This window comes from Sorex fumeus, unplaced genomic scaffold (genome assembly GCF_029834395.1).
Source record: "Sorex fumeus unplaced genomic scaffold, SorFum_2.1 ptg000072l, whole genome shotgun sequence".
NCBI lineage: Eukaryota > Metazoa > Chordata > Mammalia > Eulipotyphla > Soricidae > Sorex > Sorex fumeus.
In genome coordinates this window covers 759,652-786,704 of record NW_026606129.1, presented here as the reverse complement: position 1 = coordinate 786,704, position 27,053 = coordinate 759,652, and the positions used below count along the sequence as shown (strand labels likewise).

At 64.6% G+C, this 27,053-nt stretch overlaps 1 protein-coding gene across 4 annotated transcripts in view; it reads right to left on the bottom strand.

The window, feature by feature from the left end:
- The window catches only part of MCF2L (MCF.2 cell line derived transforming sequence like), a 40,543-nt gene that overhangs the window by 6,781 nt on the left and 6,709 nt on the right, over window positions 1–27,053 (bottom strand). For all 4 annotated transcript variants that reach the window (XM_056129796.1, XM_056129795.1, XM_056129797.1 and 1 more), the window contains exons 2-18: window positions 18,432–18,515; window positions 17,476–17,590; window positions 13,804–13,894; window positions 10,185–10,304; window positions 9,525–9,641; window positions 9,275–9,424; window positions 6,456–6,580; window positions 5,957–6,071; window positions 5,162–5,281; window positions 4,892–5,083; window positions 4,199–4,390; window positions 3,669–3,828; window positions 2,969–3,039; window positions 2,795–2,871; window positions 2,392–2,458; window positions 1,628–1,743; window positions 19–88 (exon numbers count right to left, since the gene is read on the bottom strand). In XM_056129796.1, coding sequence (XP_055985771.1) covers window positions 19–88; window positions 1,628–1,743; window positions 2,392–2,458; window positions 2,795–2,871; window positions 2,969–3,039; window positions 3,669–3,828; window positions 4,199–4,390; window positions 4,892–5,083; window positions 5,162–5,281; window positions 5,957–6,071; window positions 6,456–6,580; window positions 9,275–9,424; window positions 9,525–9,641; window positions 10,185–10,304; window positions 13,804–13,894; window positions 17,476–17,590; window positions 18,432–18,515 — 1,982 coding nt within the window. The remainder of the gene's footprint in view (window positions 1–18; window positions 89–1,627; window positions 1,744–2,391; window positions 2,459–2,794; window positions 2,872–2,968; window positions 3,040–3,668; window positions 3,829–4,198; window positions 4,391–4,891; window positions 5,084–5,161; window positions 5,282–5,956; window positions 6,072–6,455; window positions 6,581–9,274; window positions 9,425–9,524; window positions 9,642–10,184; window positions 10,305–13,803; window positions 13,895–17,475; window positions 17,591–18,431; window positions 18,516–27,053) is intronic.

Below are 27,053 nucleotides of genomic sequence, written 5' to 3'. Positions count from 1 at the left end.
TGTCAGTGAAGTGCTCACCCTTTCCAGAAAGCACCTTCCCACGAGCTCCGGGCAGTCTGTGTACTTTTCAAGTTCCTTCAGGAATATTCTAGACAGAGATAGTTGGGTCAGGACCTGGGAGGAGCGCGACAGTGACCAGAGTCCTCCCAGCACCATGCTGCGCTCTCTGGCCTGGAACCTTCAGCCATGATTCTGCTCAGGTCACAGGGAGTGCTCAGGAGTGGCTGCCATGTGTGGGGTTGCTGGGGTGCTGGGAGGACACAGTGGGTCACTCGGGACTGAAGCTAGAGATGGCGGTACACGATGGGGACAGCCTGTTCCACCGGTGGCTGCAGGTGGAAGAGTCAAGTTCCACTCCAAAGGGATTCCCCCTCCTTAGGAACCCTTCAAAGGACTCTCCTCATGACCCTCCACAGGAATTTCCTCTGAGACTCTCCACAGGACCCTCTCAGAAACCTTCCAAAGGACCATACTCAGGAAACTTCTGAAGGAACATCCTCAGGAAATGTCCAATGGAACCTCTCCAGGCCTTCCTCAGAGACTCCTCAGGAACACTCCTCAGGGACACTTTGGAGGGTCTCTTCCTCAGAGACCCTCTAAAGGACTATCCTCAGGAGATTTTTGAAAAAACATCCACAAGAATCTTTCAAGGACCCTCCACAGAGACCCTCCTCAAGAACCTTTCAAAGGACCTCCTTCAGGAAACTTTCAAAGGACCTTCCTCAGAGACCCTCCATAAGGACCTTCTTTAGGACCCACTTCAGGACTCTCCACAGAACTTTCCTCAGAAACTCTCCTCAGGACCCTCCTCCAACTCTTCACAGAGACCATTCATAGGATCCTCAGGACCCTGCACAGGAGCCTCCTCAAGAGACCCTACACAAGGATCCTCCTCAGAGTAGGATCCTACTCAGGACCCATCACAGGACCCTCAGAGACTTCAAAACCTTCCATAGGACCATCCCCAGAGATTTCCCACAGAACCCTCCTTAGGCACCCTTCCAAGAACCCTCCTGAGACCCCTCCACAGGACCTTCCACAGAGACTCTCCATAGTCCCCTCCTCAGGAACCCTCCAAAGCAACCTCCTCAGAGACCCTCTGTAGGAACCCTCTTCAGGACCCACCTCAGGATTCGTCACTGAGACCCTCTACAGGGCCTTCCTCAGAGACTCTCTTTAGGATCCTTCACAGTGATCCTCCTTGTCTACAGAGACCCTTCACAGGACGCTCCTCAGAGATCCCCCTAGAATCCTCCTTAGGGACCCTTCCAAGTAACCTCTCCAGAGACCCCTCCACAGGACCCTCCACAGTCCCCTCCTCAGTAACCCTCCAAAGGACCCTCCTAAGAGACCCTCCATTGAGACTCAGTATTTTCCATTGAGACTCTCCACAGGAGCGTCCTCAGAGTCTCCTCCTCAGGACCCTCCAACAGTGATCCTCCTTGGACTCTCCTCAGACACCCTCCGAAGGACCCTCCTCAGAGATCCCCTACGAGACCCTCCCCAGCTTGTGTGCATTGTCCCCAACTGCAACTGCACCTGCTCTCCTGCATCAGAACCCTCACAGAGATGCCCCCCCCACACCTGGCCCCAACTGGCCACCCGCTGCCCACACACTGGTACTCACCTGTTGTGGAAGTGACAGATCTCTTCCATGTTCCCAAACAGGACGTCCTTCTTGTTGTGCAGGCTGGCCGGCAGCAGATGCGCCATCAGGGGGTTGTCCATCTCTGCGGCATAGCCCTGCGGTGGTAACAGTCAGGGTCAACGGCCAGACATGGGCCTGCATTTCTTCAGACTCCCCACAAGAGCATGGGTCATTGGGGCATCACGGGTGTATGTGTATGTGTGTCTGTTGGGGGATGATCCAATAAGCTTGTGTGTGCGTTGGGGAGAGGGTGGTCTCATACATGTGCATGTGTGAGGTGGTCCCACTTATATGTATGTATGTGTGGGGGGTAGGCCATGTACATGTATGTGTCTGTGGGGGTGGTCTGTGTCTGTGTGGTGCTCCTGAATACGTCTGTGTGGGGTGGTCCTGTGTGTGTGTCTGTAGGGGGTTCACCCTCTCCGATAGCCCCTGGAGGGTGCAGACTCAGTGGGCACTCAGTGGGCTGCCCAGGTTCTGCACCTCTGCAGCCTTGCCCGAAGCAGCCCAGTCTCTGGGCAACTCTCCCTCCGGCTCTGTGGAATCCCCTCACGCCACTGGGTGGTCTGCACCATGTGGCCATCTGGTTTCCCGAGAAGCATTGAAGCAAACCTTGCACGGGCCCATCAGCAGAGGTCCGCTCCTGGTCCACCCATGGGCTGTGGCATGTCCAGTGGGCTTGCAGGACCCTCTTGGGGGACAGGGACCCCCGGGGCCCCACTGTCCCAAGATCGGCAGCTCACCTCCAGGACACTCAGCAGCTCATCCACGTACACGCGTTCCGTGTCCAGGAGCTCGGCCATCACGTGCCTGAGGTGAGTGCAGGGGTCAGCGGGCGCCCTGCCCTCCCCGTGAAGGTCGTCCACGTCTTCCCTGAACCAGTGCCGCCCTGCATGTCCCCTCCGGATCCCTCAGGACCCCCGGAGACACAGACGAGCATCCCGCCGGGCAGCATGAGCAACAGATCTATTGTCCTGCCCGAGTGCCAGAAAGCGCCCACCCTCCGAGCCCAGGTTTCTCCTTTTCACTGTGGACGTGCCCGTCACACGCGGACAACTCCTGGGTGCCCGCGTGAGGCCGCCACACGCCCAGTCCTGTGCACCCAACGCAGCAGCCTCTCCGGGGCTGTCCGGCCAGAGCACCCACCTCCGCAGGATGGCCAGGCTCTCCTCCTCGTCGCCGGTGGAGCTGCCCCGGCCCTGCCGGCCCTCGCTGAGCTCGCTCTGGGGAGACAGGCAGTGTGGCAGCATCTCTCAGGGACAAGGCAAGCCTGCCCACTCAGGCTGGGCCGAGGCCCGGGCACGACCCCGCCACACCCACCTTGGCCCTCCTGTACGGCCTCCGCAACGCGCTGCCCTCAGGGCCGGCGTTCTCAGACCCGCGCCGGACGCCTGCATCGGAAAGAGGGGGTCGGCGGTACTGTCGCTTGGAGGGGACTGTCCAGGATGTGGGGCTTCCACGTTGGAGGGAAACGGGGCGGGAATATGGGGGGAGGGTCAGGAACGGGGTGTGCAGCTGAGGGCGTCTTGAGGACGGGCTCCAGACTGGACAGAAAACTCGTCTCTGGGCCCAGGCGAGGGGCAGGTGCCGTTCTGTGACACTCCAGGGGAGACCGGGCGTCCCGGGCTGCTGGTGAGCGGGCGGGGCGCAGCGTCGGGGACACAGCCCGGCAGAGGGGCATGGAGCGGGGAGAGGAGAAGTTTGGTGGGTGTGTGTCACTGAGTGTGCGGTCTGTGCACGGCAGTAATGCGGGTGTGTGCATCTGAATGAGCAAGTGCGTACGTGTGTATGTGACCAGTGCGTGTCTGAGAGGGTACACGCATGAGTGCGAAGTGTGTGCGTGTGTGTGTGTCAACAGGTGTGTGAGCTGGTGTCTGAATATGTCTGTGAACGTGAGTGAACGTGTGTGTCAGCGTGACAAGTGTGTGTGTGAATGAGTGTGGCAGACGTGTGTGTCTGTAAATGAGTGCTGTACTCGCGAGTGTGCGCATGTGAGGGAGTGAGCTGGGCACTCTCAGACCTGGGGAGGGGCAGGGGGACTTGCTCAGCGCCTCGGGCCGGGGGGCGACAGGCTGCACGGGCCGCGTCTGCTTGGCCGCCAGCTTCCTGAGGCTGGCCTGTCTGCGGTGGAACATCTCCTCGGTGCTCTCCTGCTTCTGGAAGACCTTTTGCACGTGCTCCTGCATGGGACGGGGGGCAGGCGGCTCAGGAACAGGGGTGCTGGCCCAGCCGCTGACGGGGGGCACGCAGCACTACCCAAAGGTCTCAGAGGCGTATGGAAGGGGCCCAGGTGTCTGCCTCTGGGTGTGGGCCCCAGTGTGGGCCCTCGGATGTGTGCCCCGGTGTGTGCCCTCAGGTGTAGTCTCTGGGTGTGTGCCCTCGGGTGTGTGCCCTGAGTGGGTGCCCTCAGGCGTGGGCGTCCAGGTCAGCAGGCCTTGAGGAAGGAAGCCCGCCCTGTGGAGAGGCTCACCCCTCGGGCTGCCCCTCAGGAAGCACCCTTCGGGGGCTGGGTGCTCTCCAGGACCCGGCCGCCTGCCCTCTGCGGCCCACCTTCAGATCCGGGGTGAGGATGGACTCGTAGTCTTGGTAGATCCTGCCCAGCTCCTGGATCTTATTCTCTGCACCCGTTTCCAGAAACTTCTCAATCTCCTGGAGGGCGGCCTCGGCGCCATCCTGGGACTGGCACTTGTCCACGGGCTGGGAGGCCAGCAGGAAGATGCCCTCATCACACCACCTCATGGACTGCAAGCAGAGTGTTGGGGGGGAGAGCGTGAGTCTCCAGCTGAGGAGCCGTGGGCATCCGTGTGGCCACGAGAGGCTTGGGGGGATGCGGGTGGGCTATCCGCCGAGGACAGCGGGGCGGGTGGAGTGGCTGGGCGGCTGCTCTGGGTCTGCAGCGCTTGAGTAAGCCTGAGAGTGAGTCAAAGGCACGGTGCGGGTGTCGGGAGCGGGGAAGGGCCGAGGCCCGGGAGGGGCAGGCTCGAGGGGCGGAGCTGAGGGGCAGGAGTCGGGGGGCGGGCCCGAGGGGCAGAGGGGCGGGGCCGAGGACCGAGGGGCGGGGCCAAGGGACCGAGGGGCGGGGCCCAAGGTGCTGGAGGGGCGGGGCCAATGGGCTGAGGGGCGGGTTCGAAGGGCGGGAGTGGGAGGGGTCTGTGGCAGTGTAGGGGCGGGGCCAGGGGCTGAGGGGCGGGGCCTGTGGTATGTAGGGGCGGGGCCAGGGGCTGAGGGGCGGGGCCGGCCTACCGCCTCCAGGAGCCGGTGCAGCTCCAGCGACTGCCCCAGCAGCGCCGTCCGCCTGTCCAGCGCGGCCTCGACCTGGTCGCAGACGTGCCGCAGCTCCTGGCACTTGGGGCGGATGGAGTCCACGGCGTAGTGCTTGGTGCCGATGAGGCGCTCGCCCTCCCGGGCCAGGGCCTGGGCCCGCTGCACGGCAGCCTGCACAGACCCCGCAGGTCAGCCGGCCGCGACCCCCACGCCGCCCCCCGCCTCCCCCGCCGCCCGCAGCCCGCCTACCCCCGACTTCTCCCTGAAGGCGGTGAGGTCCTTCAGGAGGTGCTGCGCGTGTGCCAGGCTGTTGCCCACGTCGTGGAAGGTGGCGATCTTCTGGGCCAGGGTGTCTAAAGCGGCTCGGACCTGACAGCGGGGCGGAGGGGCCGCGTGAGCCCGGGCCCTGGGCGCCCCCACAGCTGGGATGGGCACGGCCAGCGCGGCAGACCCAGACCGGAAGACCACTCAGTCCCCACGGAAACTTCCAGGGCCTGGGGGCTTCGGAGCAGCACGCCGGGGAAGAGACTGTGACTCCCGTGCAGAATAAAGTTGGGAGCTGGGGGCGGGAGGAGGCTGGGACGTGGCCTCCTTACCCCCGTCCCCTGGGCCTTCACTGGGCACAGCCCGGCTGGAGCAGCCAGGAGGGGCCCTGACCCGCTGAGCACCCCTCAAGGAGCAAACGAAAGCGGGCGCTCGAGCAGGGACCATGCCAGGATCAGGGCTCGCCGGGGCCCGTCCCACGGCAGCACACGGCTCTCGGTGTCGCCAGAGCAAAGGCCGCACCAAGGGCCCTCCATGCCCATGTGCTGCCTCCACCGCCTCCCTGCCCAGCCCAGACAGGCTCCGACCAAACTGCCCCCTGGCAGGGCCAGACGCCCCAAGTGCTGGGACACCCCTCAGGACACAGCCGTCCGTGGGCTGACCGTGTTCCCCTGGGCCCTACCCGCCTCCAGGCTCAGCCACCAGCTCGCCCGCGAGGGGCATCGGTCCCCCCAGCCCCCGAACCTAGGGCGGGCAAGCCGACCCCACACCGCGGCCCACCTCGCGGAAGTCCTGCTCGAAGTGCCGCAGCTGCAGACACTGCTCCAGCTTCTGCTGGTGCCGGGTCCAGAACTCATCAAAGGCTGCCTCCGTCTCGTCCAGCTGCGCCAGGAGTCTAAGGGAGGGGGTGTCTGAGCGGGCACGGGGGCCCGGGGGCCACGTAGCTCTGACACCACCAGCCCACCATGCCCAGGGGAGCTTCTCACCCCACACGGGCACCGTCACGCTCCAGGGCTAGACAAGGGCACCTGGGCGGCCCAGCCACATGCAACACGTGCCCAGAGAGAAGGCACCGGCCTCGCATCTGCTTCCAGCCTCACCTCTCGCCCGGCCTCACCTCTATGCTCTCCCTCACCTCTACACCCTCCCTCACCTCTGCACCCGACCTCACCTCTGCACCTGGCCTCAAATTTGCTCCCAGCCTCACCTCTACACTCAGACTCATCTCCACACCCTCCCTCTCCTCTGCACCTAGTTTCACCTCTGCTCCCGGCCTCACCTCTGCACAGTGCTCTCATTGTCCAGCTGGTCCTGGTTCAGGCTGTGCTCGGTGTCCTTGACCAGTGGCTCTCGAATGCTCTCCAGGATGCTCTGTCCCTCCTCCTGTGCCAGCTTCATCTCCTCCTGCCAGAGAGCACGGTGCCTGCTGGACTAGGATGCCCAGTCCACCTGGGGGCAGTCCTACTGTGTGGGGCCCCTGCGACCCGATGCCTGAGGCCCCCGCTCCTGGGAGGGGTGCCGGGGAGCCCCACTCACTAGCATGGCAGAGCAGAGCTGGGCCCGGGGGCCTAGGATGGTGGACAGAGGTAGAGAAGTGAGGTCAGCTCTGCGGAGGAGGGAGCTGAGGGTTCTCGGGGGCCAGTGAGAGGGGCCATGGCATAAGGGACACCAGGACAGGCCCCAGGGGACACTGTATGCCCCGGAGGTTCTGGGGCCCAGGCCACCCACTTGGGTGTGCTTCCACCCACAGCTCCACCTCCTTGGGGGTTCTGATGACCCTCACCCACAGGACGCCACAGGCCCATCCCCTGGGACCCCAGAGACCCACCCCCGGGACCCCAGAGACCCATCCTCTGGGACCCCACAGCCCATCCCCCAGACCCCACAGGCCCATCCCCTAGGACCCCACAGCCCACCCCCCGCGACTCCACAGGCCCATCCCCCGGGACCCCACAGGCTCATCCCCCAGGACCCCACAGGCTCATCCCCCAGGACCCCACAGGCCCATCCCCCGAGAACCCACAGGCTCATTCCCCCAGGACCCCACAGCCCATCACCTGGACCCCACAGGCCCATCCCCTGGGACCCCACAGGTCCATTGCCCGGGACCCCACAGGCTCATCCCCCAGGACCCCACAGGTCCATCCCCCGGGACCCCACAGGCTCATCCCCCAGGACCCCACAGGCCCATCCCCTGGGACCCCACAGGCCCATCCCCTAGGACCCCACAGCCCACCCCCCGCGACTCCACAGGCCCATCCCCCGGGACCCCACAGGCTCATTCCCCCAGGATCCCACAGCCCATCACCTGGACCCCACAGGCCCATCCCCTGGGACCCCACAGGTCCATCGCCCGGGACCCCACAGGCTCATCCCCCAGGACCCCACAGGTCCATCCCCCGGGACCCCACAGGCTCATCCCCCAGGACCCCACAGGCCCATCCCCTGGGACCCCACAGGCCCATCCCCTAGGACCCCACAGCCCACCCCCCGCGACTCCACAGGCCCATCCCCCGGGACCCCACAGGCTCATCCCCCAGGACCCCACAGCCCATCACCTGGACCCCATAGGCCCATCCCCTGGGACCCCACAGGCCCATCCCCCGGGACCCCACAGGCTCATCCCCCAGGACCCCACAGCCCATCACCCCGACCCCACAGGCTCATCCCCCAGGACCCCACAGCCCATCACCCCGACCCCACAGGCTCATCCCCCAGGACCCCACAGCCCATCACCCCGACCCCACAGGCCCATCCCCCGGGACCCCACAGGCTCATTCCCCAGGACCCCACAGCCCATCACCTGGACCCCACAGGCCCATCCCCCAGGACCCCACAGGCCCATCCCCCGGGACCCCACAGGCTCATCCCCCAGGACCCCACAGCCCATCACCCCGACCCCACAGGCTCATTCCCCAGGACCCCACAGCCCATCACCTGGACCCCACAGGCCCATCCCCCAGGACCCCACAGGCCCATCCCCCGGGACCCCACAGGCTCATCCCCCAGGACCCCACAGCCCATCACCTCGACCCCACAGGCCCATCCCCCGGGACCCCACAGGCTCATCCCCCAGGACCCCACAGCCCATCACCTGGACCCCACAGGCCCATCCCCCAGGACCCCACAGGCCCATCCCCCGGGACCCCACAGGCTCATCCCCCAGGACCCCACAGCCCATCACCCCGACCCCACAGGCTCATTCCCCAGGACCCCACAGCCCATCACCTGGACCCCACAGGCCCATCCCCCAGGACCCCACAGGCCCATCCCCCGGGACCCCACAGGCTCATCCCCCAGGACCCCACAGCCCATCACCCCGACCCCACAGGCCCATCCCCCGGGACCCCACAGGCTCATCCCCCAGGACCCCACAGCCCATCACCTGGACCCCACAGGCCCATCCCCCAGGACCCCACAGGCCCATCCCCCGGGACCCCACAGGCTCATCCCCCAGGACCCTACAGCCCATCACCCCAACCCCACAGGCCCATCCCCCGGGACCCCACAGGCTCATCCCCCAGGACCCCACAGCCCATCACCTGGACCCCACAGGCCCATCCCCCAGGACCCCACAGGCCCATCCCCCGGGACCCCACAGGCTCATCCCCCAGGACCCCACAGCCCATCACCCCGACCCCACAGGCTCATTCCCCAGGACCCCACAGCCCATCACCTGGACCCCACAGGCCCATCCCCCAGGACCCCACAGGCCCATCCCCCGGGACCCCACAGGCTCATCCCCCAGGACCCCACAGCCCATCACCCCGACCCCACAGGCTCATTCCCCAGGACCCCACAGCCCATCACCTGGACCCCACAGGCCCATCCCCCAGGACCCCACAGGCCCATCCCCCGGGACCCCACAGGCTCATCCCCCAGGACCCCACAGCCCATCACCCCGACCCCACAGGCTCATTCCCCAGGACCCCACAGCCCATCACCTGGACCCCACAGGCCCATCCCCCAGGACCCCACAGGCCCATCCCCCGGGACCCCACAGGCTCATCCCCCAGGACCCCACAGCCCATCACCCCAACCCCACAGGCCCATCCCCCGGGACCCCACAGGCCTACCCCCAGGACCCCACAGCCCCACCTTTGCCCGGTCCCTCTTCTGAGCATGGGCGCTCAGCACGGTGCTGGTGGCCGGGACGTCATTGGGCAGCTCCGTCTCGGCCAGCTCCGTGCCGAAGCTCTGCAGCCTCTGGGCTGTCTGCTTGACTCTGAGGGCGAAGCTCTCAATGGCCTGCAACGGGGCGCAGAGGTTGGTGGCCGCCACCCACCCGCCACCCACTGCCCTGTCCCAGCGGTGGGGAGTGCGGGGTGTAAGGTGTGGGGGGACTCACCGTACGGTGGCACAGCCACCTGGAGTGGCAATAGTCCAGCGTCCCTCCCAGGTCCTCGGTCAGCTGGGACTTGTCGATGTAGCCGTAGAGTTCGGGCACTGAGCTCAGCATTATGACCTGGCAAGGTGGCACCTGAGCACCCGGGACTGGCCCTGGCCTGGCCCCACCCCGCACAGCCCCTGCCCGGCATCATGGCCTGGTTTCTGCCCGACCCTCCCGGGGACAGCCGGACTGCCCGGGCAGGGCTGCAGAGTGCGCAGTGAGGGAGGACACAGGCCGCCCTCGGGCTCGCGGGTCCCCGACTCTGCGAGAGTGTGGGTCTGGGTTGGGGCCTTGGGGGGCTCAGCCCAAGTCCAAGGCCGTCCAGCAGACGCGAGCACCTGTGACACCGAGTCCCTGTGAGGGATGGGCGCCTGCAGTGACAGTGCTGGGGGCGCCCAGGTGCACAGGCCCCGCAGAGGTGCACAGAGGCCTGGACAGAGGGACCCCGCAGGGACCCCGTGACCCCCTCAGGACACCAGCTGCAGCCCCCCACCCTCCACACACAGGCAGAGCCATCAGTGCCCCGAGGAGTCTGGCCCTGGTGCCCGGCCAGGGCAGCCTTCTGAGAATGTTCTGGAAGCAGGGCTGCTGGCTGTGTGGGAGCAGGGGCAGACTCACCGGCACCTTCATCTTAAAGTCATCTCGATTGAACTTGAAGGCGAGCTCAGAGAGTGTCCGCTGGAAGAAGCCCGAGGGGCGCAGGACCAGGACGAGCTGCAGGTTTGCAGGGAAGGAGGCCTGCGGGCGGGAGGCGTGTCTGGGCACCCGGGGCCACACACTCTGCTCGGGCTGCCACATGCGGGTAGCCAGGGGGCTCTGGCGCAGGACAGGGTCCGGGAGGAGCCCCATAGACATGAGCTCCCGGACACACAGGGGCGGAGGCTGCTGAAGCGAGACACGGGGCTGTGGGGTCAGGAGGCGGCACCCGGGCACCCGTCCTCAGCTCTCCACAGCCCGGGCACCGACACGCCCCTCAGCCAGGCCTCACGGGCGCTACAGGCGGCCAAGATGCAGGCAGGCAGGAGGCGCTCGGGAGACCCCAGAGCTGTGATCGGCCAGGGGGAGCAGCAGGGCTTGTCTCCAGGCCAGTGAGGACAGAACGGGCTGGACCTGGGGGCTGTCCTGCATCTGCCCCGCAGGCCGGGGTGGGTCAGTGGGCATGCCCGCTCGTCAGAGTGGCACTGTGCCATCTGCTGGGTCCCCACTGCTCAAGCCCGACTCAGGGGCTGGGCATGATGGCTCGTGCAGGGCCAGCTCCTGCGTGCCCTGAACCAGCCCAACGGGAGCTGCGGGAGTGTCACTGGCCACAACAAGCTGGTTGAGGGTTTGGGTGTCTTTCTGGAACCAGCTCGCGCTCGGGGCCTGTCCGGGGAGACCTGGGCCTGGGGCTGAGCAGGAAAGGCGGACAGCAGCTGGCAAATTCTCGGCCCCCTGCTCGGGGCCTGGGGCCATGGACAGGCCATTTTCACGAAGCAGGCACCAGGCCAGGGGCTCGAGGACTCGGGATGTGGTGGGAATTCCCCGCTCTGCTCAAGGCCACGCTGATGGCTGACCCGAGCCTGGGGCCTGCTGGTGACTTGCCATGGGAGTGTTTGGGGCCTGAGGGTGACCGCACAGGTCCACCGAGCCCAGGAGACTCACCGTCAGGGTCAGGCAGGTGGCCTGAACGAGGAGGCGGAAGCCTAGCACAGCCTCAGAGCTGAGGCGACCCCCACCATGCAGCCCTCAGCCTCGCCGGCCCTGCCTTCTGGAACTCTCTACAGGCCTGCTGGGGTGGGCAGAGGGGGAGGAGGTGCCCTGCGCGCTGGGTCTGGCCCTACCCGCTGCTGCCGGAACTTCTGCTGAACCCTCTGAGCAAACACACGCTCCAGAAAGCTCCACCATCCACTCCCAGCCCTGGGCAGCAAGCGGCCATGCAGGCCTGAGCTGGGCTCCTGCCCCTACTCTACTCCCAGGGACTCCCTCCTCCTCTGCCAGGAAGGCCTCCTGATTGACATCCTCGCAACAGCGCAGCGATGCCTGGCTCTGCCTGACTCAGGGGCCAAACGGCAGGCGACCGGGAGGCAGGGCTCCCACACACGTACACGTGTGCTCAGATGTGCTCACACGTTGTCACAGGCTCAGGTGTACTCACTCACATGCTCACTCTCATGTTCAGATACACGCAAGTGCTCTGGCACGTGGTCACACATGAACACAACCAGTCACACATATGTGCTTGCTCATGCATGCTCATACACTCACAGGCATGTTCACCCAGGCCACATGGAGGCACGTCGACTCATAAAACACGCTACTTGCGTTACACACATGCTCACACGCACTCACAGGCATGTCCACCCCCACGGAGACACGCCTGCTCCCACATGCTCCCCCCCCCACACGATTACTCCTGCACGAGGCTCATAGCCACACAGCACACAGTCACGCCCACACAACGCACATGTGCATACATGCACACGCCGTCACGCCGCACACGCCCCTGTTCAGACACATGCAGCTGAGTTCAGGGGGCCCCTCGGTGGCACCTGCTGCTCTGGGGGCCCCGGCCAAGGCTGCACTGGCCGACTGACCCCTCATGCTCCCTGCACACGGGACCGCGCGTCTAATTCAGTAGCTCCTGAACGCGAAGATGCCGCCTCCTCCAGGGCTCACTCTGCCACCCAGCCGAGCCGGAGCACCCAGAAAAGGAAGAGCTCCCTGTCAGACGCTCGCACACGGACCCACACACGGCGGCTAAAATTAGCGTCAGGGCCCCTGACGTCACGCGGCTGGCAGACACCTCCACAGCGGAGCTGTCACCAAGACCCCCGGGAGGAGGCTGGCCCAGCCCACAGCCAGCTCACGGGTGGCAACTCTGCCCCAGTGGCCACCAGGCCGGGCACCCAGGTAGGAGGGGCTGGGGAGACTCGGGCAGGGGGCGTGCTGGAGCCCAGTGGCATTTTCAGCCCAAACCGGGCACGCTTGTGAGGGCAGCCGTCAGGTTCACTGGGATTGGAGGCAGAGGGGAGGGAAACGCTGTAGGGGCTTGTCAAACTCCACAGAGAAAGAGCACTTTACAAGGAGTCCACTGCGGCTGACTCTGGGCTCCTCCAGTTCTTCTGTCAGCACCTTGCTGTGGGGGTGCAGAGCATGTGTCGGGCTAGGACAGGGAGAGCATGACCCAGCTAGGACAGGGACGGCACAGGCCCAGCCAAGCGGGGTCACTGTTCTGGCACTGTCGCCATAAGATGGGGGAACTGGCAGCAGGGCTCTCCCTGGGGGGCGCAAGAGCCCCCACCCGACCCCCCTGCCCTGCCGTCTCTGAGAGTGGGGGCCGAAGGCACTGGGTTCTGGGGCTGCGGTTCAGAAAGTTGGGTGCAGCCGGCAGTTTCTCCTTCGCAGCCTCCACTAAACCTCCTGTCCTCCCACCTTGGGTGCTGACATCACAGCGCGGCCCTGCTCCGAAGAGGGGCCACGGGAACTGGGCAACCATAGCCAACAGGCTGATGTGTGGGCAGGGAGGGGTGGCCATGTCCAACAGGACTTGGCAGCTAAGCCTCGAGAACACCCCCCAGGCACATGTACACACATGTGTACCCACAAGGCACATACACATGCACACAAGTACACACAGCCTCAAGCACACGCTGAAGCACAAGAATTCTTGTACACATACTCATATACACATACGTGCGACTCACGTACACACATGTACACACAGTCACATACACATTCATGTACTCACGCACGTGCATGTGCTAATGCACACGCACTCGTGTACACATCCATGTACACACTCGTGTGTACACTCATGTACACATTTGTGTACACACTACACTCGTGCACACACCAAACTCATGTACACATACTCATGCAAACACACAACACTCATGTACGTGTACACAGCACACATACAAGCACACCCTTCATGCAAAGAGCACACAAGCACACAGGAAAACCCACATGCCCATTCGTGCATATTTAAGCACATGTATCCAGCTGCATGCACACAGTACACACACAGCCCATGCACACAGCGCAAAGACAGGACCACATGTATGCAGCACGGATAACAGCCACACAGGTACACTCACCTGTGTGTGTTTAGACACCAATCTCCAAGTGGTGTCCACAGCAGCCCAGGGAACCCCAGAAGGCGTGGGGTTCCCATGCCCCCTCCCGCTGCCTCAGGGACCTGGCAGCACTCCCAGAGCAGGCCAGGAGAGGCTGGGGGCCACAGTGGGAGGGCACTTACCGCGATGCGCAGGATGGACGCCTTCACCGAGGTCCATCTGTCCTGCCTGCGGTCTATGACCAGGATAAACCCCACGCCAGCATCTTGCAGGCTGCGAGCAGGAGAGAAGGCGGGGAGTGGGCGTGGGGGAGCCGCAGCCCCCGGGGCTCAGCAGGCAGCTGCCCCGAGCTGCCCTCTCCCGGCGGGGCCCGAGCATTTCCTGGGCCCGCGAGACCCTTCCGAGAGGCGCAGCACTGTCCTTCCCAGGCCAGCCATGCAGGCCCCTCTGGCAGCGGCAGCTCCGCCCGCCACCCCCAGGCTGCTGGCATCCCTGTGCGCCTGCGTCACAGACACGCTCCCGGTGGCATTGCCACACTTCCGGGAGCCGATCCGAGTTGTCCAGAGCGTCAGGAGCACCGGCGGGGCCAGAGCTGAGCCGAGATCCCTGGCGGCAGCCGCATCGGGGACCAGGTGCCACTGAAAAGCTGCCGCGATGTGCGCCGGAATCTGACTCAGCACGGGGAGAAGCCAATGGCGTGGGGGGGGGGGGGGTCAGAGCCAGCTGCGCCAGCCTCTCAACGGAGGCAGGCAGGAGCCGGGCACCGTGCAGCTCCCAGTGCCAGCACCAGCTGGCAAGGCTGCAGGCGTCTGCAGGAGCCTTCAGGGGGAGGAGCTGGTGGTGGGGAGAGGGAGGGGCGGCTCAGGGCCGAGCCGGGGGCCACGGGGGTCAGGGCCGTGCTGGGGGGACATGGGTGAGCTCAGGGCCGTGCTGGGGGACACGGGGGGTCAGGGCCGTGCTGCGGGGACACGGAAGGTTCAGCAACGGCAGCATCACTCACGGAAGGTTCAGCAACGGCAGCATCAGCCAGCCCCTGGGTGCTGAAGGTGCATCTACGCTCCATCAGCACCTGCTGTGGGTGCGGGACCTTGACCAGGGACCCAGGCGCTGGTCCCACTGCACACTCGGGGTCCCCCTGTGCACTGCACCACGCGCTTGGTGGGAGGGCCCGAGAGGTCAGGGTCGCGGGCTACGGCTTGGGCTAAGAAGGACCAGCACCCGGGCTTCGGGCTCTGACCCAGGCTGACCCTCGCAGGAGCCCCTTCCCCACCTGCACGGAGCCAGGGGAGCCCAAGAAACGCCGCGTGTGGCCCCGAAACCAAACCAGACTGACGAGGAACAGGACCGCTCTGCCGGCCGTGCCAGAGTCCCTCAGATAGTGGGCCGAGCCCAGCAGTCTGCACCGAGCCCAGGGGCCTCCCAGACGGAGGAGGGGACTTGGCCCGGCGAGGGGCGGAGCTTACCCAGGGCGAGGGGCGGGGTTTACTCTGGTGAGGGCGGGGCTTAGCCAGGGACAAGGGGCGGGGCTTCCCCAGGGTGAGGCTTACGGGGGCAAGGGCGGGGCTTACCTAGGGCGAGGGGCGGGGCTTTGGCCAGCTGGGAGACTTGGTCCTGGCTCACACCCGCCCTCCTTCTGGGACCTCAGACCCAGACGCAGACCCAATCCCAGACCCGGACATAGACACGAACAGAGACCTGGGCAGAGGGCACAGGAGCCACTGACAGCCAGTCAATGGGCCTGGGGCCGTGACAGCCGGGCAGCGGGGACCAGGGCTACGAGCCGGGCAGCAGGCCCTAGGGCCACCGACAGCCCGGCAGTGGGCACTGTTTTGCCACAGCCGAGCCCAGGGAAATGGCTGAGCAGGGCTGGCAAATGCCAACAACACACTTCTCGTGGTGATGCAGAGAGGGGACAGAGAGGGGACTTGAACATGCACACAGGTCACTTTGTGTCCAGCTCCCAGTCACAGCACAGCCCAATCAGCAGCCAGGCCCCTGCTCCGAAGCTGAGTGCCCGGGGCCAGTACAGGACATTCTTACTGTGCTCAGCACAGCCCAGGGGACAGGAACGACCAACTAGCTCATGCCGGAGCCATGGGTGAGGGGCCTGAGGGCACAAGCCACTGGCTTGATGGGCCACCTGGAGGACAAGTCAGATGGGTGACAGGCTATGTGGATGAGGCCACATGGGTGAGAGGGCACGTGGATGGCTGGCCATGTGGGTAAGGCCATTTGGGTGAGAGCCCACGTGGGTGAGAGGCCGCTAGGATGACAGGCCACGTGGGTGAGGCCACATGGGCGAGAGGCTGTGTGGATGGCTGGCCATGTGGGTGAGATCCCACGTGGGTGAGGGGCCACTAGGAAGACGGGCAGGTGGGTGAGTGGCACAAGAATGACAGGCCACGTGGGCCACATGGGTGAGAAGCCACAGGGTGAGAGGCCCTGTGGAGATCCAGGTAGGGCTGCTGCCCACTTGTCCAAGAATCAGAGGCGCAGGGTCCCAGGACAGAACGTAAATGACAATCATGGTGGCAAGATACGCAGGGACCTAAATGCTCAAAGGAACCGGCTGCGGGCAGGGGTGATGGGGAGGGCACAGGAAGGGGATGGTGCCGGGAACCGGAGCTGCTTCACAGGGGTCCGGGAGTGCTGGAGACCCCCTCCCTCCCCGCACGGGGTCTCCTTCACCCCCTGGCCAGGGTCCCCGGTCAAGGGCTTTGGTCACCCCCGGGTAAGCACACGTGATTGTGCATCAGACACATGTACCTGCACATGCGTGAGTGAACACACGTGTGTACATGTGCACAGTCGGTGGGTATATGTGGAGGCATGCGTGTGCATGTATGTGTGTGCCTTCTGTCTCAGCTTCAGTCTTCACTGGCCACCACTGTGGGCACTGACAACCCTCTGGAGCCTGGTGGGCAGGGGACAGAGCTGGCCAGAGGCCCCGTCCACTTGCTCCCGGGAGGCTGGGGGAGCAATGCCGACCCTGGCCATCAGGTGGCAGCACCCGCCTGGGAGATGAGGACTGCGGAGGCCCACAAGCCCGTGAGCATCCCTCACTGAGCAGTGCTCCCCAAGCACCGAGGCACGACACACACATGGGTGCAGCTGCCCACGCCAGGCCCCGGAGGCTTTCAGGGTCTGCTGTCTCAAGACAGTGGGAGGTGCTGGGGACACGGGGCTCAGTGGCCCCTAGTGCTGGCCACATGGGCAGGGACACAACCCTGCAGGTGAGGGCAGGAGGCCGCTTGCTTTCCCAGCTGGTGGGAGCAGCAGTGCTCGGAGCCCACCCACCTGTCCACACACCTGCCTGCACACACGCATACCTGACGCCCTGCTGCCCACACACACACCCGCACTCGCACGCACACCTGACACACACACAACCTGCACTCATGCAGATGCACACCTGCACACTCACACACCTGTACACACATGCACACCTACAGACACATGCACACATACCTGAACACACCTGCACACTTGCCACCTTCCTGCCCATACACATAGCTGCACTTGCACACACACCTGCACACACCTGCACACCTGCATACACATGCGGACACACCTGCACACATGCACACCTGCACACACACGCTTAACTGCCTCCCTCCAGCACACACACACACACCTGCACACACACACCTGCTGCCCACCTGCCTGCATACACGCACACCTGCTGCCCTCCTGCACACACACAGACACATCTGCACACACACACCTGCTCCCCTCCTGCAGACACACAAGCACGTGCACTGGCCTGCCTGCCTGCGGGCACAGCTGCACACACACTCCTGCCCCGCAGACCTGCATGCAAACCTGCGCCTGCAGGCCCCCCCCCACAGCCGCACCTGGGGATGCTCGTGAGGTAGGTGAGGACGTTCTGGAACTCCTTCTCCGGGACCTCGCCGAAGGCCGGGTAATCGGGAAACGTGATCACGGGGCTGCCGTCCTGCCCGCGGCCACCTGGGGAGACAGAGCTCAGTGCCTGGACGCCGTCCAGCACACGCTGCACATGCTGGCCTCTGGGTCGCGTAGATTCCAGGGGCCCTGCAGGCTCTCTGCTCCCGGCACCCTGGGCTGGAGCGCATCTGAGTGTGGGCATGGGACAAGGGGGTGCGGGCAGGCCCAGGAGGCTGCCGGGAGCCCGGTTGAACGTGGGGGTGCCGTGGGTGTGAACGATGGCTCGGGGCTGTGTGCACCATGGGGCGTGGGGTCTGGTGTGCGTCTGTGACCAGCCCCTTCTCTGTTCCCAGGTCTGGCCCGCGGTGGCCTGCATGCTGAGGGAGCACTGATGGCTCTGAGTGGGCAGGAGGCCACGGCACCACCACCCACTGGCCCCCACACCCATCACGCCTGGGTAGGAGGCTGTGGGATGCAGAGGGCACTGTCCACAGGAGGCCGCCGAGAGCTGCAGCGCCTGGCAGAGTGGCACGGGTGGTCTCAGTGGTGGGTCAGAAGCTGGCCCTCGAGTTGGGGAGTGGAGGGTCCCAAGGCCAGGGTTTGGGGCAGGAGAGAGGGTCTCCATGCCTCGACAGTCTGTGGCTGCCAGCTGGGGGCACCCAGGGTGGACTGTGCCACTGGACAGGGCAGCAGGAGGCCAGTACAGGAGAAGCCTGCTGTGGCCTGACAGTGCCACTAGATGGGGCAGCAGGCATAAAATAGGAGGGGTCAGCGGTGGCCTGACAGTGCCGCTGGACAGGGCAGCAGTTGGGCAGGCAGACTCCTGCATCTGTGCCACACAGCTCTCCGTGACGGCACAAGGATGTCCAGGCAGGCAGGTGACCGCTGCCTCTGCCGGACGTACCTGACAGATAGGCGAAGCGCTTCCTCAGCTGGTCCTGGATGTCGGCCGCGCAGAGCGGCGAGATGTCCTGGTGCATGATTTCATCTGCAGAGAGAAGGTGGCGGTCACTGGGCTGGACAGGCGCCTGTCTGCCGAGCACAGACTCGCTATCACAAGCACGCCACGGGGCGGGGCAGGACCATGAGCACACGGCTGGCCGGGTTCCACCCCGGGCACCACGCAGGGCCCTGCCCCGGGCAGAGCCAGGAGTGAGCTGGGGTGTCCCCAAAACCAAAAGCACAGGCTCAGGGGACGTGGGGACGTGCAGGGGGTCCTGGCAGCTGAGTCCTCACTGCTGTGCTCCCGGTACCTCTCAGGCAATGCCACTGGGGGCCCCCAGCGCCCACGGGAACCCCCAAGCCACCCCCCCACCCCAGTGCTCTGCAGGCGGCCAAGTTCTTTGCCCTGTTTTGGGGGTAGAAACAGAGCCAGCCGTGGTTCAGTGACTGTGCAGGGAGGCGAGGGGAGCGCGGGCACTCTGTCCTATGCTGGCAGGAAGCGGGGTCCCCGCCCCCGGCAGCCCCTCACAGGCGGCTCTGTGCACATACAAAGCCCCACACACGGCCGGCCCCGAGCCGCAAGCACAGACCAAGCAATTACCCGGCCGCACCGGACATGAGGAGGGCTGGAGGGGGGTGGCTACAAGGCTGTCCAGTGTTCCTGTGCCCTAGGACCCCGGGGTGGGGCTCTGGGGACCCCCAAGGTCACATTCGGGGCAGCTCAGCTCCGTGGCCCACTGGACTCACACTCACCCCTACTCAGCAGCCGCCTCTGACTGACCCTGTGGCCATACCCTGGGGGCATCACCAGGACAGTCGTGATGTTACCCTGTGGGGTGTGTCCTCAGCCTCCACCAACAGCAGGCAGAGAGCAAACAGGATCCCAGAGGGGAGCACCCCTGCCCCGCGGCCACAGTTCCCTTACATACACCACCACCACCACCGTCACAACTCCCCAAATGGCCAACCAATCACAACCCCCAACCTTGACCCCCCCCCCCCCGTCACGGCCCCACGCCCGACCCCCAGTCATGGCCCCCACCCCAGCCCACGGTCACGGCCCCCTTACACCTGTCCGCCTGGGGCACCTGTGGTGTGACAAGGGGGTCACGGTTGACCCACAAGAGAGCCCCACCCCAGAGGGCGCAGGAACCCCCACCGGTGCAGATGAGGGTCCGGGCAGGAACCCAAGAAACCCAACTCCAGCTGCTGCAGCAGGGACTTGCCCAGAAGCCTTTGCGATGGGGGGCTAGGGTACTTGGGAGGAACGGGGGGAGGATACCCAGGGTCCAGAGTATCTGGGGGCAAGGGAGAAGGTTACCCGGGCGTACAGGGGACCCAGGGGGTCTAGGTTACCCAGGGGGGCCAGGTTACCCCGGGGGTCCAGGCTGCCGGGCGCTGAGGTTACCTGGAGTTGAGAATGCAGAGACTCTGGGGACCGGGGGCCACTGGGGCTCAGGGGGCCTCAGTGGCACTGGCAGGCTATGAGGAGCCGATGCCGATGGTCCCCGGACAAGAGCGTGGAGCTACTGAGCCCGACTCTACCCTGGTGAAAGGCCCGGCTCAATGCGGGTCTGTCCTCATGGGGGGTGGGCGGCCTTGCCAGTGACCAGCAGCTGCTGTGGAGCAGTGCCCAGGCCAGGCCAGCAGCTGCCGGCACCCACAGGGTGCCAGGGACCTGCAGAGTCTCCTCTGGAGAGAGAAGGGCTCCTGCCTCAGGCGAGGGGCTCGGGCGGACCCGGGAGGCAGAGCAGTGAAGGACGCAGAGCCCAGAGTGTGGCACCAAAGCCCAGAGTCCCAGGGAGAGGGACCCCCACAGGCCACGGCAGGAGCAGCAGGAACCCCCAGGCCTTTTGGTGGCCAAACAGGACTGCAGGGTCGAGCCCCCACAGGCACATTTGAGTGTCCTGTGAGCTCAGGGCATGCAGCATGGATACCCGCAGGACCTACAGGAACCCAAAGTCCTTATCCACAAAATCCTGCATACCAAACCCTGCTGCCCAGATCCCACACGCAAAGGTCCCTGCACACCCAGATTCGACATATTCAGATCCCCACACAGATCCCACACACCCAGATCCCATATATCCAGATCCACTACACAGATCCCCACACACTCAGATCCCCCCACACAGATCCACACACTCAGATCCCCACACAGATCCCACACACCCAGATCCCCACATACCCAGATCCCCACACCCAGATCCCCACACACCCAGATCCCCACAATGAGATCCCACATACCCAAATCCCCACACACCCAGATCCCCACACCCCAATACCCACATACCCAGATCCCCACACCCAGATCTCTATATCCAGATTCCACACACCCAGATCCTCAAGCAGATCTCCACACACCCAGATCTCCACATCAGATCCCCACACACCCAGAAACTCACACACCCAGATTCCCACCCAGATCCCACCCACCCAGATCCCACCCCCAGATCCCTCATACCCAGATCACACACACCCAGATCACACACACCCAGATCCCCACACATCCAGATCCCACAACCCAGATCCCCAAGGAGATCTCCACACACCCAGATCCCCAAACAGATCCCACAATCCAGATCCCTATATGCCCAGATCCCATATACCCAGATCCCCACACACCCAGATCTCCACATACCCAGATCTTCACACCCAGATCCCACACACCCCAACGCTCACAAACCCAGATCCCCACACACCTAGATCCCCAAGCAGATATCCACACACCCAGATCTCATATACCCAGATCCCACATACCCAGATCCCCACACACCCAGATCCCCACCCAGATCCCACACATCCAGATCCCCAAGCATATCTCCACACACCCAGATCTCACACACCCCAACGTTCACAAACCCAGATCCCCACCCGCCCAGATCCCACACAGCCAGATCCCACACACCCCAACCCTCCACACACTCAGATCCCCGCACCCAGATCTCATATACCCAGATCCCACATACCCAGATCCCCACACACCCAGATCCCCAAGCATATCTCCACATACCCAGATCCCACACACCCCAACGCTCACAAACCCAGATCCCCACACGCCCAGATCCCACACACCCAACGCCCACACAGCCAGATCCCACACACCCCAACCCTCCACACACCCAGGTCCCCGCACCCAGGTCCCCACACAGCCAGACCCCATATGCTGACGTCCCCCCTCCTATCCCTGCACACCCAGCTCCACAGTTGTGTGCTCTGGGGCACTACCATGTTCTGATCTGCAGTGGCGAGTGTGGCTTCCACATCCCAAGAACACACACCACCTGGCCCACAGCAGTCACACACGTGTCACGGCACTGCACACGGCACGCTTGTAACCCCACTGGTGTTCGAGACAAAAGAGACTTTTCCTTTCCCCAGAGAACCGGGGGACAGCTCGGCTGCTGCCCCCCCTGCCCCACACCAGAGCTCCCTGAGAGGCAGGCGCGGACGCGTGGCCAGGACCAAGGGGCCAAACAAGAGCCAACAAAGAAGCGCACGGGCCCACTACCATCACCTCCGGCAGCATGACACGGCAGGAGTAGACACCGGGACTGCAGGGGACAGAGCCAGTTCCTGCTTCTCAGGACCCAAACCCACCTCCCAGGGCTCTGAACTGCCCCCCAGTCCCAGGGCCATAGACGGGAGAGAGGCTGTGTGTGTGTGTGTGTGTGTGTGTGTGAATGTATCTGTGTATGCGTGTGAGATAGAAATAGAGACCTCACAGGAGGGACAGAGGAGGATAAGAAGGAAGGAAGGAAGATGGAAGAGAAGGAAGGAGGGGAGGGATGAAGAGAAAGGGAGGACAAAGGATAGAATGGGAGAAGAGTTGGAGAGAGAGGGGTAGAGAAAGGAGGGGTGTAGGAGGATGGAGAAGGGTGGAGGAGGAAGGATGGAGGAGGAGGGAGGAGGGACTTAGGAGGAGGGATGAAGGAGGATGGAGGATGGAGGAGTATGGAGGAAGGATAGAAGAGGAGGGAGGAGGGAGGATGGAGGAAGGATAGAAGAGAAGGATGGAGGAGGATAGAGGAGGAGGATGGAGGAGGAGGATGGAGGAAGGGTGGAGGAAGAATAGAAGAGGAGGAGGGATGGAGGAGGATAGAGGAGAAAGGAGGATGGAAGAGGATGGAGGAGGGAGAAGGAGAGAGGAGGATGAAGGAGGATCGAAGAGGAGGATGGAGGAGGGATGTCGGGGGCTGAAAGGGGCTTGGGCTGGACGGTCAGCAGTGGACGTGATCAGGTGTATCAGAACCTCACTGATGTCAAAGCAACAGGTCAGTGGCATGTGACCCCAAATGAGACCCTGCTCGAAGCCAGCGCGGTGTGAGGTCACGACCCCAAGCAGGATGGAGGAGCAGACAGGCCTGTGTCCAGCCCGTGAGAAGCCTCACTGGCCGGCACTTCCACACCCCTCCACTCTCCCGAGGAGGGAGCCGCACACACTGACCCCCGAACACACCGTGGGAGGTCCCAGGGGGCCTGCTGACCAAGGGACACAGGCCCTGCAGTCGGCAACAGCCCTGAGCCCGAAGTCGCAGAGTGACACACGGGCGTCTCTCTCCAGTGGCAGCTGAGAACCATCGCACCAGGAAGTCACGGCTCAGAGCGAACACCTGTCCACGCACACCTGTCCACACACCTGCACACCTGAGCCACACACACTGTCCCGCACAAACTGTCCCCCACACACCTGCCCCCCACATTGTCCTCCATACTGTCCCCCACAGTCCCGCACACGCTTGTCCCGTGCACCCCTATCCTCCATATACTGTCCCGCACACACGCTCCTGTACACACCTGTCCTGTACACACTGTGTGCCACAGTTCCCCCCCCCCCTCGCAACCTGTCCCACACACTGTCCCACTCACACCTGCCCCACACAGTTACGTCTGCCTTTAAGGGACAGAGTGGGCTTCGTCCCCCCGCGTCTGGGCCTAGAGCCTTCCCGGGTGCCCAGGGACCGGACAGGCTCCGCATCACCCTGGAGCCCGGCCAGCAGGATGACCGCAAGGCCAGAGCCGACTCCTGCTGGGGGCTGCCCCGGGCTCCAATCCCCCCACGGCGGGAGGCCACGCCCACCCCAGCCGCTCCCCACCCCCAGCCCCGCACCTGCGCCGCCAGGACCGGGCGGAGGGTCGCGCTGCGGTGGCCGCGGCGGACGGAGGGCGCGGCGACGGGCGGGCGCTCAGGACAGCGCCGGGGCCGGGGCCGGGGCGGGAGGGGCGCGGGGGTGGCGCGGCCGCATCCTCCAGCCGCAGGCGCAGACGACACGCACCGACCGGCTCCGCAGGGCCCGACCGGCCGCTCCGCGCCGCCAAGGCCCCTGGTGACGACACGCGCCGCCGCTCTCTTAACCCCGGAGGTGCCGGGGCAGAGCCGGCTGCCAGCGCGCCCGTCCGGACCCCCTGCCGGCCCGCGGCCGCCTCCCTGGCGCAGGAGCCCGCGTGCTACCGGGCACCGGGTCCCACCTGAGCGCTGGAGGGGTGGCTCGGCGGCAGGGCGGGGCGGGCAGGGCGGGCTCCGAGCAAAACCAAACCAGCGTGGGGGCGGACCCGGCTAGCCAGCTCCCGGGCAGCAGGCAGGCGAGCACAGGGTCCCCGCGAGGGGCCACAGGAAGGACCCACTGCCATCAGCGGGTGTCCACAGCAGCCCTGGCTCAGCAGTGACAGACGGCCCCGGAGCTGGACGCCCCGATGGGAGGACGGTCAGTCCAGCCCACCTGCCGCGGCACCTGAACAGTGACTGGCTGCCCCCCGCGAGGCCTGCGTCCCAGAGATCTGACCACGGAAACGTGGGTGCAGAGGCCATGGGAGACGGCCACACCCTGCCCGGGCAGCTGCAGACACTCCTGGGGGAGGGAGTGTGAGGGGCCACTCTGCTCACAGCCCCTGACATGTGCCACGACAGAACACGCGTGATGGTGCACACACAGCACACATGGGCACGCTCACAGAGCTCCGTGTGGAGGGGCTGCCCCGAGCCAGGGCTGCTGTGGGGGTCCACGTGGGCCTGGGGGACACGGCAGCTCCACGCACAGGGTGACCAAGCTGTCGGCGGGGCCTGATGCCCGTGGCAGGTGAGGGGTGGAGAGATGCCCAGGGCAGGTGAGGCCCCAGCTGGGGTCTTCCTGGGAGCAGGCAGGGGGTCCCTCTCACTCCACCTGCCTGTCCCTGGGGTCCCTGGGCAGCAGGCCGGAGCCCGGACTCCCCCTGGCTGGGCCTGGGGAGCGGAAGTGGCCCCTCCTGCAATGTCAACAGCCCGAGTCTCATCGGAGGCGGTGACCACACCCGCCACCGAGAGCAAACACGGCTGGAGCCTTGTCAGCGGGAGGCAGCCCACGGACAGGGCAGCTGCAGACAGCAGTGTCCCGGCCAAGACGGAAGCCCCCGCAGCGCTGGGGAGGGCCCAAGGCTTCAGCACAGGTGCTTGGGGGTGGCACCCTCTGACCTCACCCTGTGTGGGGGCGCAGGGCACGGTAGGAGCCACTGTGCAGGTGCTGTGGAGGGCGGCTGAGACACCATACACAGCCCAGATGCTGGAAGGCGGGGAGACCAGGCCCCAGACTGGGCCCCAGGCATAGAGCACGGACCTCACCACCCCAGGGACCCGGAGACTCCGTCTGTCTCTGGGGTGGCCCTAGGGAAAGCCCCTGCCCTTCGGGTTGCAGAGCAGAGCATGGGGCGAGGGCTGAGAGTGCAGGGGCGAGGGGTGAGGGTGCAGATGTGAGGGTGAGGGTTGAGGGTGCAGGGCTGAGGGCTGGAGAGAGTGGTGCTCGGGGCAGATGTCTCCCAAGATCTCAGCCCGCTGGGTCATGGGCGCATCCCTTCTCTCGGGGCCTCCAGCACCCTTGTGTGGATCCACTGTTGCGGCAGCAGCCCTCAGCATGGACGGCCACGGGGTCCGCCTACACCCCACCCGGTCCCCTGAGTTTAGCTCACAACGGCTCCTATCCGTGGAGCCCAGGAATGCCTGCGAAGAGACACTGGCCGTACCCAGTGGAGTCCGACACGCAGGACGGTGGGCTTCACTGCCCAGCTTAATTCTAGGTTGGAAGGCAGGTGGTCAACATTCCAGAAGGTTCTCTGAACCCCAGATTGGCCAAAATGTCTGATACTCCCGGGAGTACTATCCCCCGCACCAAACTGGCTCTCTCAGCCCCGGCCTGGTCTCTCAGCCCTGAGTCTGATCCCTCGGCCCTGGCCTGGTCCCTCGGCCCCAGGCTGCTAACTGCTAATACTGGACACTTCTTAAATAAAGGCGTAAATGAGTGTAGCACATTTGGGTCTCTCAGTTGTTTTCTGCACCGGAACGGTTATTCTCCTCAACAGGGCTGCCAGGTGATGTCACGAGAACACCCTGATCACCCTCCGGTCACCTGGTGTGAGGACAGTGAAGGACTCGCCACCCTAGACCTACTTCCGGCACGCTCTCAGGGGTGTGCCTCAGGCTGCCTGCGGCTCTCGCTTCTGCTTCCCGTCTGCATCAGGAGCTGAGCCTGGCTGTGCTGAGTCAGCTCCGTCTGCAGAGGCCCCGCACGGGGCAGATGTCCACCCCCACCGTGGGTGCCGCCGGGTTTAGAACCCACGCAGCAGTGGACGAGGTTCACACCTCCAGGGTCCTGCAACCCACAAAGCTGCAGAGTGGCCGGGGGTTCCACCAGGGAGAGGGTGGGAGCTGCACCCTAGGGCCCAGCAGGGACAGATGGACACAATGAAAAGAACCTCAGCCCAGACTCCAAGCTCCCAACATGCAGTGCCTGGAGCGAAGGCAGCACAGTGTGCGTCCCGCCTGACACGGAGCACTGGGAGTGTGAGGACAGCCAGTTATAGCCGCGGGTACAGTCAAGGTTACAGCCAAGGTTATAGCCACAGGTACAGCCAAGGTTACAGCCGTGGGTACAGCCGAGGTTACAGCCACAGTTACAGATGTGGTTATAGCTGTGGACACAGGTGTGGTTACAGCCGAGGTTGTAGCCACAGTTACAGCCGCAGTTACAGCCTTGCTTACAGTCACAGTTATAGATGTGGTTACAGCTGTGGATACAGGTGTGGTTACAGCCACCGGGACAGCCATGGTTACAGCCACAGATACAGCCGTGGTTACAGATGAAGATAATAGTTGTGTTACAGCCACAGATACAGTCGTGGTTATAGCTGAAGATACAGCCGTGGGTGCAGCTCCTGTTCCAGATGTGCTCACAGCTGAGGCTACAGTACAGCTGAGGTTACAGCCCGGGTCACAGCCTCAGCCATAGCTGTCTTCACAGTCACGGTTACAGCCACGCTTATAGCGGCAGTGACAGATGGGGCCGGTATGGTGACAGCAGGCTGCGTGGGAACAGCCGGGACCCTCCATGGTTCTAGTCAGGGGCCTGTGGGGTGATGATGGGGCCGCGTCGGCAGAGCCGTGGGTGAGAACACAGCAGCCGTGTCACCAGCAGGCCGCGCCCACACAGCAAACAGGGAAGCCGCGGGCAGTTCTCGGGGCAGCACAGGCCGGGCCCAGGGCCTCTGCCTTCCTGACACGCCCGCATGGAGCCCTGCCGCACCCTGCCCCATCGCAGACCCCGAAGCCAGACCCCAG